Consider the following 17,291-nt stretch of genomic DNA (forward strand, 5'->3'; position numbering starts at 1 on the left):
AGACAGAGAGAGAGAGAGAGAAGAGACAACCCACAGACAGGCAGAGAGAGAGAGAGAAGAGAGACAACCCACAGACAGGCAGAGAGAGAGAGAGAAGAGAGACAACCCACAGACAGGCAGAGAGAGAGAAGAGAGACAACCCACAGACAGGCAGAGAGAGAGAGAGAGAGAGAGAGAGAGAGAGAGAGAAGAGAGACAACCCACAGACAGGCAGAGAGAGAGAGAGAAGAGAGACAACCCACAGACAGGCAGAGAGAGAGAGAGAGAGAAGAGAGAGAGAGAAGAGAGACAACCCACAGACAGGCAGAGAGAGAGAGAGAGAGAAGAGAGAGAGAGAAGAGAGACAACCCACAGACAGGCAGAGAGAGAGAGAGAGAAGAGAGAGAGAGAGAGAGAGAGAGACAACCCACAGACAGGCAGAGAGAGAGAGTGAGAGAAGAGAGAGAGAGAGAAGAGACAACCCACAGACAGGCAGAGAGAGAGAGAGAAGAGAGACAACCCACAGACAGGCAGAGAGAGAGAAGAGAGACAACCCACAGACAGGCAGAGAGAGAGAGAGAGAAGAGACAACCCACAGACAGGCAGAGAGAGAGAGAGAAGAGAGACAACCCACAGACAGGCAGAGAGAGAAGAGAGACAACCCACAGACAGGCAGAGAGAGAGAGAGAGAGAGAGAGAGAGAGAGAGAAGAGAGACAACCCACAGACAGGCAGAGAGAGAGAGAGAGAGAAGAGAGAGAGAGAAGAGAGACAACCCACAGACAGGCAGAGAGAGAGAGAGAGAAGAGAGAGAGAGAGAGAGAGAGAGAGACAACCCACAGACAGGCAGAGAGAGAGAGTGAGAAGAGAGAGAGAAGAGAGACAACCCACAGACAGGCAGAGAGAGAGAAGAGAGACAACCCACAGACAGGCAGAGAGAGAGAGAGAGAGAGAGAGAGAGAGAAGAGAGACAACCCACAGACAGGCAGAGAGAGAGAGAGAGAGAAGAGAGAGAGAGAAGAGAGACAACCCACAGACAGGCAGAGAGAGAGAGAGAGAAGAGAGAGAGAGAGAGAGAGACAACCCACAGACAGGCAGAGAGAGAGAGTGAGAAGAGAGAGAGAAGAGAGACAACCCACAGACAGGCAGAGAGAGAGAAGAGAGAGAGAGAAGAGAGACAACCCACAGACAGGCAGAGAGAGAGAGAGAGAGAGAGAGAGAGAGAACCCACAGACAGGCAGAGAGAGAGAGTGAGAAGAGAGAGAGAGAAGAGAGACAACCCACAGACAGGCAGAGAGAGAGAGAGAGAGAAGAGAGAGAGAGAAGAGAGACAACCCACAGACAGGCAGAGAGAGAGAGAGAGAGAGAGAGACAACCCACAGACAGGCAGAGAGAGAGAGAGAGAAGAGAGAGAGAGAAGAGAGACAACCCACAGACAGGCAGAGAGAGAGAGAGAGAGAGAGAGAGACAACCCACAGACAGGCAGAGAGAGAGAGAGTGAGAAGAGAGAGAGAGGAGAGAGACAACCCACAGACAGGCAGAGAGAGAGAGAGAGAAGAGAGAGAGAGAAGAGAGACAACCCACAGACAGGCAGAGAGAGAGAGAGAGAGAGAGACAACCCACAGACAGGCAGAGAGAGAGAGAGAGAAGAGAGAGAGAGAAGAGAGACAACCCACAGACAGGCAGAGAGAGAGAGAGAGAAGAGAGACAACCCACAGACAGGCAGAGAGAGAGAGAGAGAGAGAGAGAGAGAGAGAGAAGAGAGACAACCCACAGACAGGCAGAGAGAGAGAGAGAGACAACCCACAGACAGGCAGAGAGAGAGAGAGAGAAGAGAGAGAGAGAAGAGAGACAACCCACAGACAGGCAGAGAGAGAGAGAGAGAGAGAGACAACCCACAGACAGGCAGAGAGAGAGAGTGAGAAGAGAGAGAGAGGAGAGAGACAACCCACAGACAGGCAGAGAGAGAGAGAGAGAAGAGAGAGAGAGAAGAGAGACAACCCACAGACAGGCAGAGAGCGAGAGAGAGAAGAGAGACAACCCACAGACAGGCAGAGAGAGAGAGAGAGAGAAGAGAGAGAGACAACCCAGAGACAGGCAGAGAGAGAGAGAGAAGAGAGAGAGAGAAGAGAGACAACCCACAGACAGGCAGAGAGAGAGAGAGAGAAGAGAGACAACCCACAGACAGGCAGAGAGAGAGAGAGAGAGAGAGAGAGAGAGAGAGAGAGAGAAGAGAGACAACCCACAGACAGGCAGAGAGAGAGAGAGCAGCTGTGGTTGTGGTCAGTATATATGTTTGCATATTACGTCTGTCAGTCTGGTCACTGCAGTGTAACCTTTCTTGTGGTCATTCTGCGGTCAGTCAAACAAGGTGCGGTTTAAATTAAAAGGCTGTGGTCATGGTCACTGTACCCCAGCGTGGTGGTCCTTCTCCTCCACCTCGTTCTCCATGTCGTTCTCGGCCTCTGCTTCCTCATTATTGTCGCTCTCGTCCACCACATCATCCACTGGCAAGCACACACAGGGAAACAGGCAGGGTTAGCATCAATTCCATTTCTAATCAGTCAGGCCAGGAAGTAAAACATACATTATAGTTTACTTTCAGTTTACTTCCTGAATTGAGCCCAAGATTAAGGCGTAACAGGTTACAGGGGGTAGCGTTTCCATAAAACAAAGACAATCTTAAGTCCATTAGTAAGCAAAGGATGAACAATGATCAATGCTTAGTTAAATAAAAGGTTAAAATGCTAAAGATGATATTTATGATTTATGATTGGTTGGTTGGATTGTGCACTAGAGAAAGGTGACTGAGAATAAGTAGCCAGGAGTGAGATGAGCGAGAGCTGGTGTCTTGATTGGCTTGTTGAGTGAGGTGACGTCAATGAACAACTAAGTAGTGTGAAAGTTCACGAGTTACAGATCCTTGATGTAGGACAGGGTGTATTATACTGTTAGCAGTGTGACAGACTGAGGAGTGTGAGAGTCAGTAGTGGTTAGGCTGCTGCTATTTATTGTGACAAGTCTTACCCCATGGGGGCTTGGTGTAGAACTGGTAAATGGGTCCTCCTGAAATGGACGTGTGGAGCGTGAGAGTTAACTGTGTGCAATGACCATTGGGGTGATTTAAGTGGCTCGCAAGTATTGTGAGTGTAGAATGGGTGTGTCTGTGTGTGAGCCTCACTCCCCAGTGGCTGGTTGTAGAGCTGAGCGACTGGCCCTCCTGCAGGTACATGAAGCAGCTGGTGGTGGAAGACACTCTTGATGGTGGGCAGAGGGAGGCGGTTCTTGGGGAAGCACTTCCTCATGATGAGGCTGGAGGTATTGATCAGAGGGTCCAGAGTCCTCACTGACAGGCACTCCTAAAAACAACACATCACCATCATTAATATTAATATTCACCACCATAATCATCCGTTTTGGTGTAATGTAAAAGGTGAGACAGCATTGGGGATAAAGCTAGGAACATAGAGGGTTGCTGAGACTGAGCTCAGGTTTTGGTAATGTTGTCACCCTTCTCACAGTGGAGGTGTTATAGAGGATCCTCATCCCGTCAGCGTCGATGAAGGCCTTGCGGCCCAGTTTGATGTTGGTAATGTTCTTCAGGCAGCTCAGGATGCCCTTGCGGATGAGTATGTGGCGGTGGCGCGTGTCGTTGCGGTGCCAATCCTGATAGATGTACAGCAGGACGGGCACATGGACCACCGCCCGCTGGGCGTTCGTCTCTGAGGGATGGAGAGAAGAAGGAATGAGGAAGTGGGCGAGGGAAGGATGTAAGGAGAGACGGGGAGGGAGGGGGAGAGGGATGGAGAGAGAGAGAGACTGGTTGATAATAGCCACTGACAATAGCACTGTTATTGAAGAACCATGACAGGACATTGTTCTAAACACTGCAGAGCGAGAGAACGGGGGAAGAGAGAGAGACACTTACTGGATTTGAGCAAGGCCCCCAGTGTGTCCAGGGATACTCTGTTGAGTAAAAGACAGCCAGAGAAGGGTCAAAAACAGCAGCACCCACCATTCATCCTCAACACATACACACGCCACTTACTTCAGCAGACTGGTGTTTTTTTTGCTGTAGGGTCCAATGATTTTGAACATGAGCTCCACCACTCCATTCTTCCCCAGGGACACAGCATTCACAGCTGAAGGCAGACAAACCTCAATGCCCTCAACAATACCACCAGAAAGTAGTTGGCTGTAGTTGAAGTCATACTACAATGGGCTGGGTTTGGAACTGTCAGATGTATGGTTCCTATGGCAACAGCAGGTTGGGTTAGTAACTGTCAGACAGATGTATGGTTCCTACAGTATGTAAGGTCAGACTCACTGTTGGAAGAGTAGACCTGTAGAACCAGCAGACAGGGCAGCAGCAGCTTGTAGTTCTGCAGGTTTTGTTTGAGCAGGTTCACAGTGACGTTCAGAGCTCCGTTCAGACGGGCTTTCACACCAAACTTCCTGTCTGGAGAAAGACAGACGTGAAGGGGTGTACATGCTAAAATTGGTATGGATTTAGTTTATGGTAGAAGTTTGAATGACAATGTTGGGGCTCCTGGTACAGCGATAGAGTACCTTAACATAGAGTGTGTGTTACCTTTTTGTCCAACCTTGGCCAGGACTGAGTGGAGCTGCAGCATGACCTCCTCACTAGGGGGAGACTCTTTACTGGCACTGATGACCAGCTGCAGCAAGATGCCTGTGCCACCCTTGGACACAAACACACCAATCCTGCGACCCCCACCTGGGACAGAGAGAGACACACACACAAACACCTATTACTACAGCCTCCACAAATTGATCATTCACCATTTACATTTTTTAAAGTCAAATGATCCCCATCAGTTTCCACAAAACCAACCTATCAGTTCAGCTGTTATTGAGCAGAGTTCACACAAACCATGTGAGAAAATCTAGTCTGATCTCAACTGGATTCCATTGGTCTGGCAGTGTGACCGGGGAAAAAAAGATAACAAACAAAATCCTGTTCACATTTTTTTGAAAGATTCTTGATCAGTCTCAGATTTTGTGAACAGTTTCCAAATTTCTATAACTTGACAATCGACACCAGTTGAAATGAGTCTACATTTTCTTAGATGGTCTGCGTGAAAACAAAACCTACCCAATCAAAGCACTGTTTCCACCCAAGACAATTGACACTTGTCAAATCAGAGATCAGGACACTCAAACAAAACACTGTTTGCCCCCATTATCCAATTACAGAGCGGTTACCACTTACCCACGGTTAACAGCTCATTCAGAATGTACAAAATGTTCAGGATAGATTGCAGATCCTGTGTGTTCTATCAAAAACAGAGAGCATGCTGGGTATTACCAACACACTCAATAACAGGTGAGCATGGACAAAGACATTTGTATGTGCACACACAGACAGACACACAACCATTCATGCACACACCACCAAATCTACACATACACATAAACCTTCTCACTTAGGTTTCAGTCTCTACAAATAGTAATGGCTTTTCCCCAACTCATAAATTGATCTGTCATCAAGTGGTATATATAAAGACATAGGGAGATATAACTAGACGGGGAGATTTAGAAGCCATTGCCAAAACCAAGTGTGTGCTATGTAAACTGCATCTCGGGAGGACAATTATTTCCAATACTTTTAGGATACCATGACGTTGATAGTAGGGCTGGGCGATATGGGCAAAATATTATATCATGGTATTTAAAAAAAAAACGGTATGACGGTATTTTTAGTTTTTGAATAATAAAAGTTATACATTTGCTTTATGAGTAGTGAGTGATCCTAGGGTGGCGACACATACATTCTAAGTGATATCAATGAGTCTTTCTCCATTCTGATTGTTATATACTGTTCAATTCAACTTCAACCAAAACAAATTACAGCACTTTTATCATTTCTGCATTTCCTGCAATCAATTGCAGTGGTGGAAAAATACCCAATTGTCATACTTGAGTAAAAATAAAGATACGTTAATAGAAAATGACTCAAGTAAAAGTCACCCAGTAAAATACTACTTGAGTAAAAGTATAAAAGTATTTGGCTTTAAATATACTTAAGTATCAAAAGTAAAAGTATAAATAATTTCAAATTCCTTATATTAAGCAAACCAGACGGCACAATGTTCTTGTTTTTTAAATTTACGGATAGCCAGGCGCACACTCCAACACTAAGACATAATTTACAAACAACGCATTTGTGTTTAGTGAGTCCTCAGAGGCAGTAGATGACCAGGGATGTTCTGTTGACAAGTGCGTGAATTGGACCATTTTCCTGTCCCGCTAAGCATTCAAAATGTAATGAGTACTTTTAGGTGTCAGGAGAAATGGTCCAAATCATGTAAAAAGTACAGTATTTTCTTTAGGAATGTAGTGAAGTAAAAGTTGGCAAAAATAAAAAAAATAGTAAAGTACAGATACCAAAAAAAACTACTTAAGTAAAAAATACTTTCAAGTACTATTTAAGTACTTTACACCACTACTCAATTGAGATAACTTCCACACTGCCACGTAGGGCTGCACTATATAGGCAAATAATCTAGGACTTATTTTTAACCAAATGTTGCAATTGCGATTTGACTTGTGAATTAGGGCAAAAATATTGGAATCATGGAAATAGAATGACTATTTTGAATACAGTGTCGTTTGAATACAGGCACTTTGAATACAGTGTCATTTGAGATAATTAATTCAAATGCCAGGGAAGAGTAATTGTGACATGGTAGGAACTAAAGTGTTGATAAGTGTTTCCTAGGGGACCCTATAAGCTTTGGCTATATTGCAAGTTCTCTTATCTACTTCATGTAGCTAACATATTCTTGCTTTGCATATTCCTCTTTGATTTAGAAGATACTGTTGCACAAACAACATGCTGATTTAGGTCTACACTATCACTGGTATTATCAGGCAGGCTGTATTAGCTTGCTACGTTTGCTCTTACTCAGTATATTTATTAGCTAGCTAGCTATTAGCATTAGCGGCTATCAATTAGCGTCTCACAAGATTTAGGGCAACATGCTATGAAAAGACAAACTAGCTGTTTGCTGATGTAAGAAACACAAACTAATAGTGTCATTATAGAACCCTAGTGGATTTATATGAAGAAGCTAAGTGAAAACAGCATTGTTGTCATCAACATTGTTGCATGTGCTGCATTGACCATGCAGACTGAACACAAGTGCCTTGTGGTTGAGAAACATCAAATGGACTCCTTGAGTGACAGGGGACGTGGCTAGGTCTGTGTGGTTAGTAGAGCGGAGAAAGATGACTCAAGTAGCGAAATAAACTATAAAAATGTACATTAAACATGGTGTATCACATTTAACAAACCAAACATTCAAATACCGTTACATAAGGTAAAGTAAAAACCCATACCGCCCAGCCCTAAATGATAGTTATTGTTATAACACTACTGAACCAAGCTGTACAGTACTGGCCTGGTTACGCATCCACCATACTTGCTGGACAAGTGCTAAAAAAGGCAAACTGAAAAGAAAATAGCAACGCCAGCACAATATTCCTTGTTATGAATGTGTTAGTCTCCTTATTCCCTCTCCTTATTATGTTGTGGTATTGTACAGTAGCGGAATATGGAGTTAAATGAGTGACATGTGAGCTCGATGTTTGGCACTAACTTAACTCTATAGTGGAATGTGGCGGGAACTCACCTCCAAAGTCGCCAGGATAACCTCCATGCCACTGGAGCCCTTGGACACGATCTCCTTCCGTGTCTTCTCTGTAACACAAACAGGGACCTTAGTTACATTACATTTCCCTCCACTATGTTAGCGCTTACAAATAGGCTACTGTAGTACAAATAATCAATCATCATCATCATGCTGGCCTTTTTACCATGCCATTTCTTAATCAAATATCAGAATTCATGTGAAAGTGAGTAGTAGTGTATAAGCAAAGATAAAAAATAACATTCAGTGCCATCGGTGCATAATTCAGACCCCTTTACTTTTACCACATTTAATTATGTTACAGTCTTAAAATGACAGCCTTAAAATAGTTTTTCCCCCCTCATCAATCTACACACAATACCCCATAATGTCAAAGCAAGAAAAGGTTTTTAGAAATTTGTGCAAAAAAAAAAAATAACTGAAATAGACCCTTTACTCAGTACTTTGTTGAAGCACCTCTGGCGTCAAAATGATCACAAGAAAGGTGAGCAAAAATCCCAGAACCACACAGGGGGACCTAGTGAATGACCTGCAGAGAGCTGGGACCAAAGTAACAAAGCCTACCATCAGCAAGGGCATTGAAGATGATTTATTACGTTTGCAATTGCAACAAATAATCTGCTCAGACCCCAACCAAGGATCATCAAAAGTCGTGCTATAAATTCACAGACAACACAAAGATTCCTTGATGTCCTTCCAGATTCCCTCTGTCTACCCAAGGACGCCAGAGGACAAAAATCAGTTAACCACCTAACTGAGGAACTCAATTTAACCTTGCACAATACCCTAGTTGCAGTTGCACCCCTAAAAACTAAAAACATTTCTCATAAGAAACTAGCTCCCTGGTACACAGAAAATACCCGAGCTCTGAAGCAAGCTTCCAGAAAATTGGAACGGAAATGGCGCCACACCAAACTGGAAGTCTTCCGACTAGCTTGGAAAGACAGTACTGTGCAGTACCGAAGAGCCCTTACTGCTGCTCGATCGCCCTATTTTTCTAACTTAATTGAGGAAAATAAGAACAATCCGAAATTCCTTTTTGATACTGTCGCAAAGCTAACTAAAAAGCAGCATTCCCCAAGAGAGGATGACTTTCACTTTAGCAGTGATAAATTCATGAACTTCTTTGAGGAAAATATTATGATTATTAGAAAGCAAATTACGGACTCCTCCTTAAATCTGCGTATTCCTTCAAAGCTCAGTTGTTCTGAGTCTGCACAACTCTGCCAGGACCTAGGATCAAGAGACACTCAAGTGTTTTAGTACTATATATCTTGACACAATGATGAAAATAATCATGGCCTCTAAACCTTCAAGCTGCATACTGGACCCTATTCCAACTAAACTACTGAAAGAGCTGCTTCCTGTGCTTGGCCCTCCTATGTTGAACATAATAAACGGCTCTCTATCCACCGGATGTGTACCAAACTCACTAAAAGTGGCAGTAATAAAGCCTCTCTTGAAAAAGCCAAACCTTGACCCAGAAAATATAAAAAACTATCGGCCTATATCGAATCTTCCATTCCTCTCAAAAATGTTAGAAAAGGCTGTTGCGCAACAACTCACTGCTTTCCTGAAGACAAACAATGTATACGAAATGCTTCAGTCTGGTTTTAGACCCCATCATAGCACTGAGACGGCACTTGTGAAGGTGGTAAATTACATTTTAATGGCATCGGACCGAGGCTCTGCATCTGTCCTCGTGCTCCTAGACCTTAGTGCTGCTTTTGATACCATCGATCACCACATTCTTTTGGAGAGATTGGAAACCCAAATTGGTCTACACGGACCAGGCCTGGTTTAGATCTTATCTGTCGGAAAGATATCAGTTTGTCTCTGTGAATGGTTTGTCCTCTGACAAATCAACTGTAAATTCGGTGTTCCTCAAGGTTCCGTTTTAGGACCACTATTGTTTTCACTATATATTTTACCTCTTGGGGATGTTATTCGAAAACATAATGTTAACTTTCACTGCTATGCGGATGACACACAGCTGTACATTTCAATGAAACATGGTGAAGCCCCAAAATTGCCCTTGCTAGAAGAATGTGTTTCAGACATAAGGAAGTGGATGGCTGCAAACTTTCTACTTTTAAACTCGGACAAAACAGAGATGCTTGTTCTAGGTCCCAAGAAACAAAGAGATCTTCTGTTGAATCTGACAATTAATCTTAATGGTTGTACAGTCGTCTCAAATAAAACTGTGAAGGACCTCAGCTTACTCTGGACCCTGATCTCTCTTTTGAAGAACATATCAAGACCATTTCAAGGACAGCTTTTTTCCATCTACGTAACATTGAAAAAATCAGAAACTTTCTGTCCAAAAATGATGCAGAAAAATTAATCCATGCTTTTGTCACTTCTAGGTTAGACTATTGCAATGCTCTACTTTCTGGCTACCCGGATAAAGCACTAAATAAAACTTCAGTTAGTGCTAAATACGGCTGCTAGAATCCTGACTAGAACCAAAAAATTTGATCATATTACTCCAGTGCTAGCCTCTCTACACTGGCTTCCTGTCAAAGCAAGGGCTGATTTCAAGGTTTTACTGCTAACCTACAAAGCATTACATGGGCTTGCTCCTACCTATCTCTCTGATTTGGTCCTGCCGTACATACCTACACGTACGCTACGGTCACAAGACGCAGGCCTCCTAATTGTCCCTAGAATTTCTAAGCAAACAGCTGGAGGCAGGGCTTTCTCCTATAGAGCTCCATTTTTATGGAATGGTCTTCCTACCCATGTGAGACGCAAACTCGGTCTCAACCTTTAAGTCTTTACTGAAGACTCATCTCTTCAGTGGGTCATATGATTGAGTGTAGTCTGGCCCAGGAGTGTGAACGGAAAGGCTCTGGAGCAACGAACCGCCCTTGCTGTCTCTGCCTGGCCGGTTCCCCTCTTTCCACTGGGATTCTCTGCCTCTAACCCTGTTACAGGGGCTGAGTCACTGGCTTACTGGGGCTCTCTCATGCCGTCCCTGGAGGGGGTGCGTCACCTGAGTGGGTTGATTCACTGATGTGGTCATCCTGTCTGGGTTGGCGCCCCCCCCCCCCCCCCCCCCCTTGGGTTGTGCCGTGGCGGAGGTCTTTGTGGGCTATACTCAGCCTTGTCTCAGGATGGTAAGTTGGTGGTTAAAGATATCCCTCTAGTGGTGTGGGGGCTGTGCTTTGGCAAAGTGGGTGGGGTTATATCCTTCCTGTTTGGCCCTGTCTGGGGGTGTCCTCGGATGGGGCCACAGTGTCTCCTGACCCCTCCTGTCTCAGCCTCCAGTATTTATGCTGCAGTAGTTTATGTGTCGGGGGGCTAGGGTCAGTTTGTTATATCTGGAGTACTTCTCCTGTCCTATTCGGTGTCCTGTGTGAATCTAAGTGTGCGTTCTCTAATTCTCTCCTTCTCTCTTTCTCTCTCTCGGAGGACCTGAGCCCTAGGACCATGCCGCAGGACTACCTGACATGATGACTCCTTGCTGTCCCCAGTCCACCTGGCCGTGCTGCTGCTCCAGTTTCAACTGTTCTGCCTTATTATTATTCGACCATGCTGGTCATTTATGAACATTTGAACATCTTGGCCATGTTCTGTTATAATCTCCACCCGGCACAGCCAGAAGAGGACTGGCTATCCCACATATGCTCTCTCTAATTCTCTCTTTCTTTCTCTCTCTCGGAGGACCTGAGCCCTAGGACCATGCCCCAGGAATACCTGACATGATGACTCCTTGCTGTCCCCAGTCCACCTGACTGTGCTGCTGCTCCAGTTTCAACTATTCTGCCTTATTATTGTTCGACCATGTTGGTCATTTATGAACATTTGAACATCTTGACCATGTTCTGTTATAATCTCCACCCGGCACAGCCAGAAGAGGACTGGCCACCCCACATAGCCTGGTTCCTCTCTAGGTTTCTTCCTAGGTTTTGGCCTTTCTAGGGAGTTTTTCCTAGCCACCGTGCTTCTACACCTGCATTGCTTGCTGTTTGGGGTTTTAGGCTGGGTTTCTGTACAGCACTTTGAGATATCAGCTGATGTACGAAGGGCTATATAAATAAATTTGATTTGATTTTGATTTGAAGATGAAACGTGGCTGGGTATTTCAGCATGACAATGATCCCAAACACACCGCCCGGGCAACGAAGGAGTAGCTTCGTAAGAAGCATTTCAAGGTCCTGGAGTAGCCTAGCCAGTCTCCAGATCTCAACCCCATATCCGTGTTGCCCAGCAACAACCCCAAAACATCACTGCTCTAGAGGAGATCTGCATGGAGGAATGGGCCAAAATACCAGCAACAGTGTGTGAAAACCTTGTGAAGACTTACAGAAAACGTTTGACCTCTGTCATTGCCAACAAAGGGTATATAACAAAGTATTGAGATACACTTTTGTTATTGACCAAATACTTATTTTCCACCATAATTTGCAAATAAATTCATAAAAAAATCCTACAATGTGATTTTCTGGATTTTTTTCTCATTTTGTCTGTCATAGTTGAAGTGTACCTATGATGAAAATTACAGGCCTATCTCATATTTTTAAGTAGGAGAACTTGCACAATTGGTGGCTGACTAAATACTTTTTTGCCCCACTGTATGCATAGTCACTAACTATACATTCATGTACATACAACATAAATTAGCCCAACTAACCAGTGCCCCCACACATTGGCTACCCAGACTATCTGCATTGTGTCCCACCACCCACCAATCCCTCTTTTACGCTACTGCTACTCTCTGTTTATCATATATGCATAGTCACTTTAACCATACCTACATGTACATACTATCTCAATTTGCCCGACCAACCGGTGCCTGTACATTGCCTCGCTACTGTATATAGTCTCGCTACTGTTATTATTCACTGTCTTTTTACTGTCGTTTTTAAGTTCCTTACTTATCTATTGTTCACCTAATACCTATTTTTTTACTTAAAAATTGCACCACTGTTGGTTAGGGTCTATAAGTAAGCATTTCACTGTAAGGTCTACCTACACCTGATTTGGGCAAACTCCAAGCAGGCTGTCATGTGCCTTTTACTGAGGATTGGCTTCCGTCTGGCCACTCTATCATAAAGGACTGGTTGGTGGAGTGCTGCAGAGATGGTTGTCCTTCTAGAAGGTTCTCCCATCTCCACAGAGGAACTCTGTCAGAGTGACCATCGGGTTCTTGGTCACCTCCCTGACCAAGGCCCTTCTCCCCCGATTGCTCAGTTTGGGCAAGCGGCCAGCTCTAGGAAGAGTCTTGGTGGTTCCAAACTTCTTACATTTAATAATGATGGGAGGGCACTGTGTGCTTGGGGACCTTCAATGCTGCAGACATTTTTTGGTACCCTTCCCCAGATCTGTGCCTCGACACAATCCTGTCTTGGAGCTCTACGGACAATTCCTTCGACCTCATGGCTTGGTTTTTGCTCTGACAGGCACTGTCAACTGTGGGACCTTATATAGACAGGTGTGCCTTTCCAAATCATGTCCAATCAAAATAATATACAACAGGTGGACTCCAATCAAGTTGTAGAAACATCTCAACGATGATCAATGGAAACAGGATGCACCGAAGCTCAATTTCGAGTCTCATAGCAAAGGGTCCGAATACTTATGTAAATAAGGTATCTTCTTAAACCTGTTTTCGCTTTGCTATTATGGGGTATTGTGTGTAGATTGATGAGGAAAAATATGAATTTAATCCATTTTAGAATAAGGCTGTAACGTAACAAAATAAGCAACATTTTCCTCCCCAATGATGGGTCTGCCTGCCATAGATTCTCTCTGAAACACTAACCACACGGATGGACAAGAAACTCCAGCAACCTTTCTGTGACGGCTCCTCAACAATTTGTAAAAATACTAGAGGGGGTCTCACTCACACACACAAACACACTAAAAACCAACGGAGCAAAAGCTCAAAACACTAACTAAAACTAATTTGTGTGCCCTAATGTATACCCTCTGACCAACAGCACCAACAGAAACCAACAGAAATAACAGAAAGTCCAGGAACGCAAACAAAATAAGGCCTATAAAACTCAGTCAACAGCACCCAGGGCAGCTCATATCCCATCAAATAGAGTCTCACCACCCGGACCAATAAATGGTTGATGGAGCGGACCTTATGAACACCAGGATGAATGGGAATATGGAGATGAAAAGTGTGAAACATCCCCCCTCTGATTTATAGACTCATAAATAAAGCACACGTCACAAATCAGGTTTCAGCAGTGGGGCAGCCAACGAGCTCAAACATGTGCATACACAGACCAGACGTGCACCCACACAGACCCCCTGGTGCATAATTCAACTTCACAAGACCCGGACCAGTCTCTCATCTATGCCCCAGCGCGCGCGCGCGCGCGCACACACACACACACACACACACACACACACACACACTTCAACAGTCAGTGGCTATGCGAAAAAGTGACCTCTAAAAACATTTCTGTCATACTAGACTTTTTAAGCTCTTCGAAAACAAAAACAACAGCTCACAGCTGATCTTGAAAACCAAAACAAGAATGCAAATACCTATCAAAAAAATGTATCAAGTAAAATAAACGTAATGGTTCAAATCAAATGCTACTATTGATGTGATGACGGACATGCCAATGGCTTTACTGTAACAGTCTTGTAATAGGATAGTAAGGAACTATTACGGGCACTACCTATCCAGTATTATGGTATTCATGTTGTGTTATCTGCACAAGAAATAACCAATACAAGGGTTTTATTGGTTATTGAAGTAATCTACAGGATAATAGAATACAGTGGGGTTTACACTGACATATTGGCTGGCAAGGTGAACCGTAAACACTTCAGAAATCCGTTAAACTTTACACAACTTTCTTTTATTAACAGAGTAGTGATTTTATTTTGTGCAAATACAAGATTTGCAGATTCTATAGAAACCTTTGTCCCATTGAACAGTAGCCTAGCTGCACAAACTGCTCAAAGCAGTAGCTACAGTAGCTGTGGTAGAACTAATGGTGTTCTGCACTACAGGGGCTGCACAACTGTAGAACTTTTCTTCCTCATCCCCCAGTCTCAGTCCCAGTCCCATTCCTTACCTGGGGAGGTGGATCGCTCTGCGGGCTCCACCAAGCGGCTAGGTCTCTCGGTGCATCTATATTCCATCTTTCTCAGAGGTAGGATCCCCCCAACCAGCCAGGAGTACACTGACGCTAACCGCCCCCAAGCCCAACCACCAGACCAGGATAGAACACAGCTCTTGGCACCTCCTCCTGCACTCTAAAAGTTTAGACCTAGAAGGCTACTACACTACCCAGCATCCACTCAGCATTCAAGCCCAGACCGACGGACAGGCAGACCAGACTGCGTTCCAGCCATGCAGACAGCACCTCCTATGCAGACAGCGAGCACAATACCCAGGCATGGATAGAAAGATAAAAGGACAACTGCCTCCAATCTCACTCTCCCTCCCGATGGATACTGTTCCATATCACAATATTATTTTGGACGATATCACGTCGATACTTTGACTGCAAATTGATTTAGTTTTGCTAGGTAGCGTTAATCGGCAGTACCTGTGCAAAAACACTTATTTTTCATCCTATAGCTTCTTCATCTTCTTTTTAAAATAGCAAGCCAACATGTTTTCAGCACTTCTTTCCATGACTGATTATGGAAATAAGTGTCTCTCTGCAGCAGACATATAGAGAGCAATATCTTTGGAACATCAAATTGCAATAAAATGAACCGTATCAAATTGCCAGTGTTTCCACTGCAGTCATTTATCTTTGGTGCTGCACCACGGCAAAATTGTTGCCACCACGCCTATAAAATATGTAACATGAAAAAATATTTATGCTTGAACAGTCCACATTGACTTTGTCGGCAAACAAAACGAGTAAGGAATAGAAAAATCAGATTACCCCATAGTAGACTAGTTTAAATCTATAGTATTTACATAGAACACACAACAACAAGCCGACCTATGCAAGATAAATATTCCTCTCGAGGCGCATTCAAGTTAGGAGTGCCATAGGGAGGGAAACGTGCAGTCAATGCACAACAATTCTTGCAATTACGGGGAAAACAGCAGTTTTAAAACAGCCTTTGTTAAAAAGAGGGGGATCCCAGCTTTCCATTCCTACTTTCTTATTTCTCAACTCCTAAATATGTACTATTTTAAACCCTGTTATTATCAGCTGCTTTGTAAGCATGTTACTGCGCAGCAATTTTCTGTGAGTGCATAGGGGAGTGGGGCTAAATGTAACATGGGTCAATTATAGGATATTTTTGGTTAAAAATGCCATCCTACTTCAAAATGACTGTTTTGGAGTGACTTATATTATAATGAGACAGATGACATTTTAAGTTGAGCAAGAGTAGTGGCAACAATGGAAAGTGTTGGGGGAAGACATTAAGAGGTTTCTGTGAGAAGTACAGGCAGGGGACATGTTATCCCTACTTAGTATGCAAGTTTTTTGGGACATAAAATGAATCAATAGGATGCTAACTAGTCAAAAGATCACATTTGGGATCTAGCTAATTATTTTATTTAACTAGGCAAGCCAGTTAAGAACACACTCTTATTTACAATGATGGCCTACTCCGGCGCCGCCCTATGGGACTCCCAATCACGGCAAGTTGTGATACAGCATGAATTTGAACCATGGGGTCTTTAGTGACGCCTCTAGCACTGAGATTCAGAGCCCCCCCGAGTGATTAGCCCAATAGGATACATGCAGATAGACAACCCATGCTTCAGCCTATATACACTACATTTTATTTTACCTTTATTTAACTAGGCAAGTCAGTTAAGAACACATTTTTATTTTCAATGACGGCCTAGGAATAGTGGGTTAAATGCCTGTTCAGGGGCAGAACAACAGATTTGTACCTTGTCAGCTCGGGGGTTTGAACTTGCAACCTTCCGGTTACTAGTCCAACGCTCTAACCACTAGGCTACCCTGCCACCCCTACATGACCAAAGGAGTGTGGGCACGTGCTCGTCGGACATCTCATTCCAAAATCATGGGGCATTAATATGGAGTTGGTGCCCCCATTGCTGCTATAACAGCCTCCACTAGATGTTGGAACATTGCTGGGGGACTTGCTTCCATTCAACCACAAGAGCATTAGTGAGGTCGGGCACTGATGTTGGGCAATTAGACCTGGCTCGCAGTCGGCATTCCAATTCATCCCAAAGGTGTTCGATGGGGTTGAGGTTAGGGCTCTGTGCAGACCAGTCAAGTCCTCCCACACCGATCTCGACAAACCATTGTTGTATGGACCTCGCTTTGTGCAAAGGGCAAAGTTGGAAGCACAGAATCATCTAGAATGTCATTGTATGCTGTAGCGTTAAGATGTCCCTTCACTGGAACTAAGGGGCCTTGCCCGAACCAGGAAAGCAGGCCCAGACCATTATTCCTCGTCCACCAAACTTTAGTTGGCACTATGGATAGGGAGGCAGGCAGCCTAGTGGTTAGAGCGTTGGGACAGTAACCGCAAGATTGCTGGTGCAAATACCCGAACCACCATGGTGAAAAATCTGCCGATGTGCCATTGAGCAAGGAACTTAATCATGATTTGCGCCAGAGGTGCTTTACAACTATGGCCGACCCTGTAAAACAACCAATTTCACTGCACCTATCTGGTGTATGTGACAATAAAACATGTTTGTTATTATATCCATGGT

General features: G+C 44.1%; 1 protein-coding gene across 8 annotated transcripts in view; it reads right to left on the minus strand.

Annotated features, from left to right (window-relative positions):
• Nucleotides 1-17,291, minus strand: part of agtpbp1 (ATP/GTP binding protein 1) — a 42,918-nt gene that overhangs the window by 18,670 nt on the left and 6,957 nt on the right. For 4 of the 8 annotated variants that reach the window (XM_036979512.1, XM_021605435.2, XM_021605436.2 and 1 more), the window contains exons 4-13: nucleotides 7,634-7,701; nucleotides 5,212-5,275; nucleotides 4,570-4,716; nucleotides 4,306-4,437; nucleotides 4,027-4,120; nucleotides 3,907-3,944; nucleotides 3,498-3,700; nucleotides 3,160-3,337; nucleotides 3,006-3,044; nucleotides 2,391-2,485 (exon numbers count right to left, since the gene is read on the minus strand). In XM_036979512.1, coding sequence (XP_036835407.1) covers nucleotides 2,391-2,485; nucleotides 3,006-3,044; nucleotides 3,160-3,337; nucleotides 3,498-3,700; nucleotides 3,907-3,944; nucleotides 4,027-4,120; nucleotides 4,306-4,437; nucleotides 4,570-4,716; nucleotides 5,212-5,275; nucleotides 7,634-7,701 — 1,058 coding nt within the window. Of the gene's footprint in view, nucleotides 1-2,390; nucleotides 2,486-3,005; nucleotides 3,045-3,159; nucleotides 3,338-3,497; nucleotides 3,701-3,906; nucleotides 3,945-4,026; nucleotides 4,121-4,305; nucleotides 4,438-4,569; nucleotides 4,717-5,211; nucleotides 5,276-7,633; nucleotides 7,702-14,697; nucleotides 14,901-17,291 lie in introns of those variants that run through there. The other 4 variants (XM_021605437.2, XM_021605440.2, XM_021605438.2 and 1 more) reach the window with 3 other exon arrangements.

This window comes from Oncorhynchus mykiss, chromosome 6 (genome assembly GCF_013265735.2).
Source record: "Oncorhynchus mykiss isolate Arlee chromosome 6, USDA_OmykA_1.1, whole genome shotgun sequence".
NCBI classification, from domain to species: domain Eukaryota; kingdom Metazoa; phylum Chordata; class Actinopteri; order Salmoniformes; family Salmonidae; genus Oncorhynchus; species Oncorhynchus mykiss.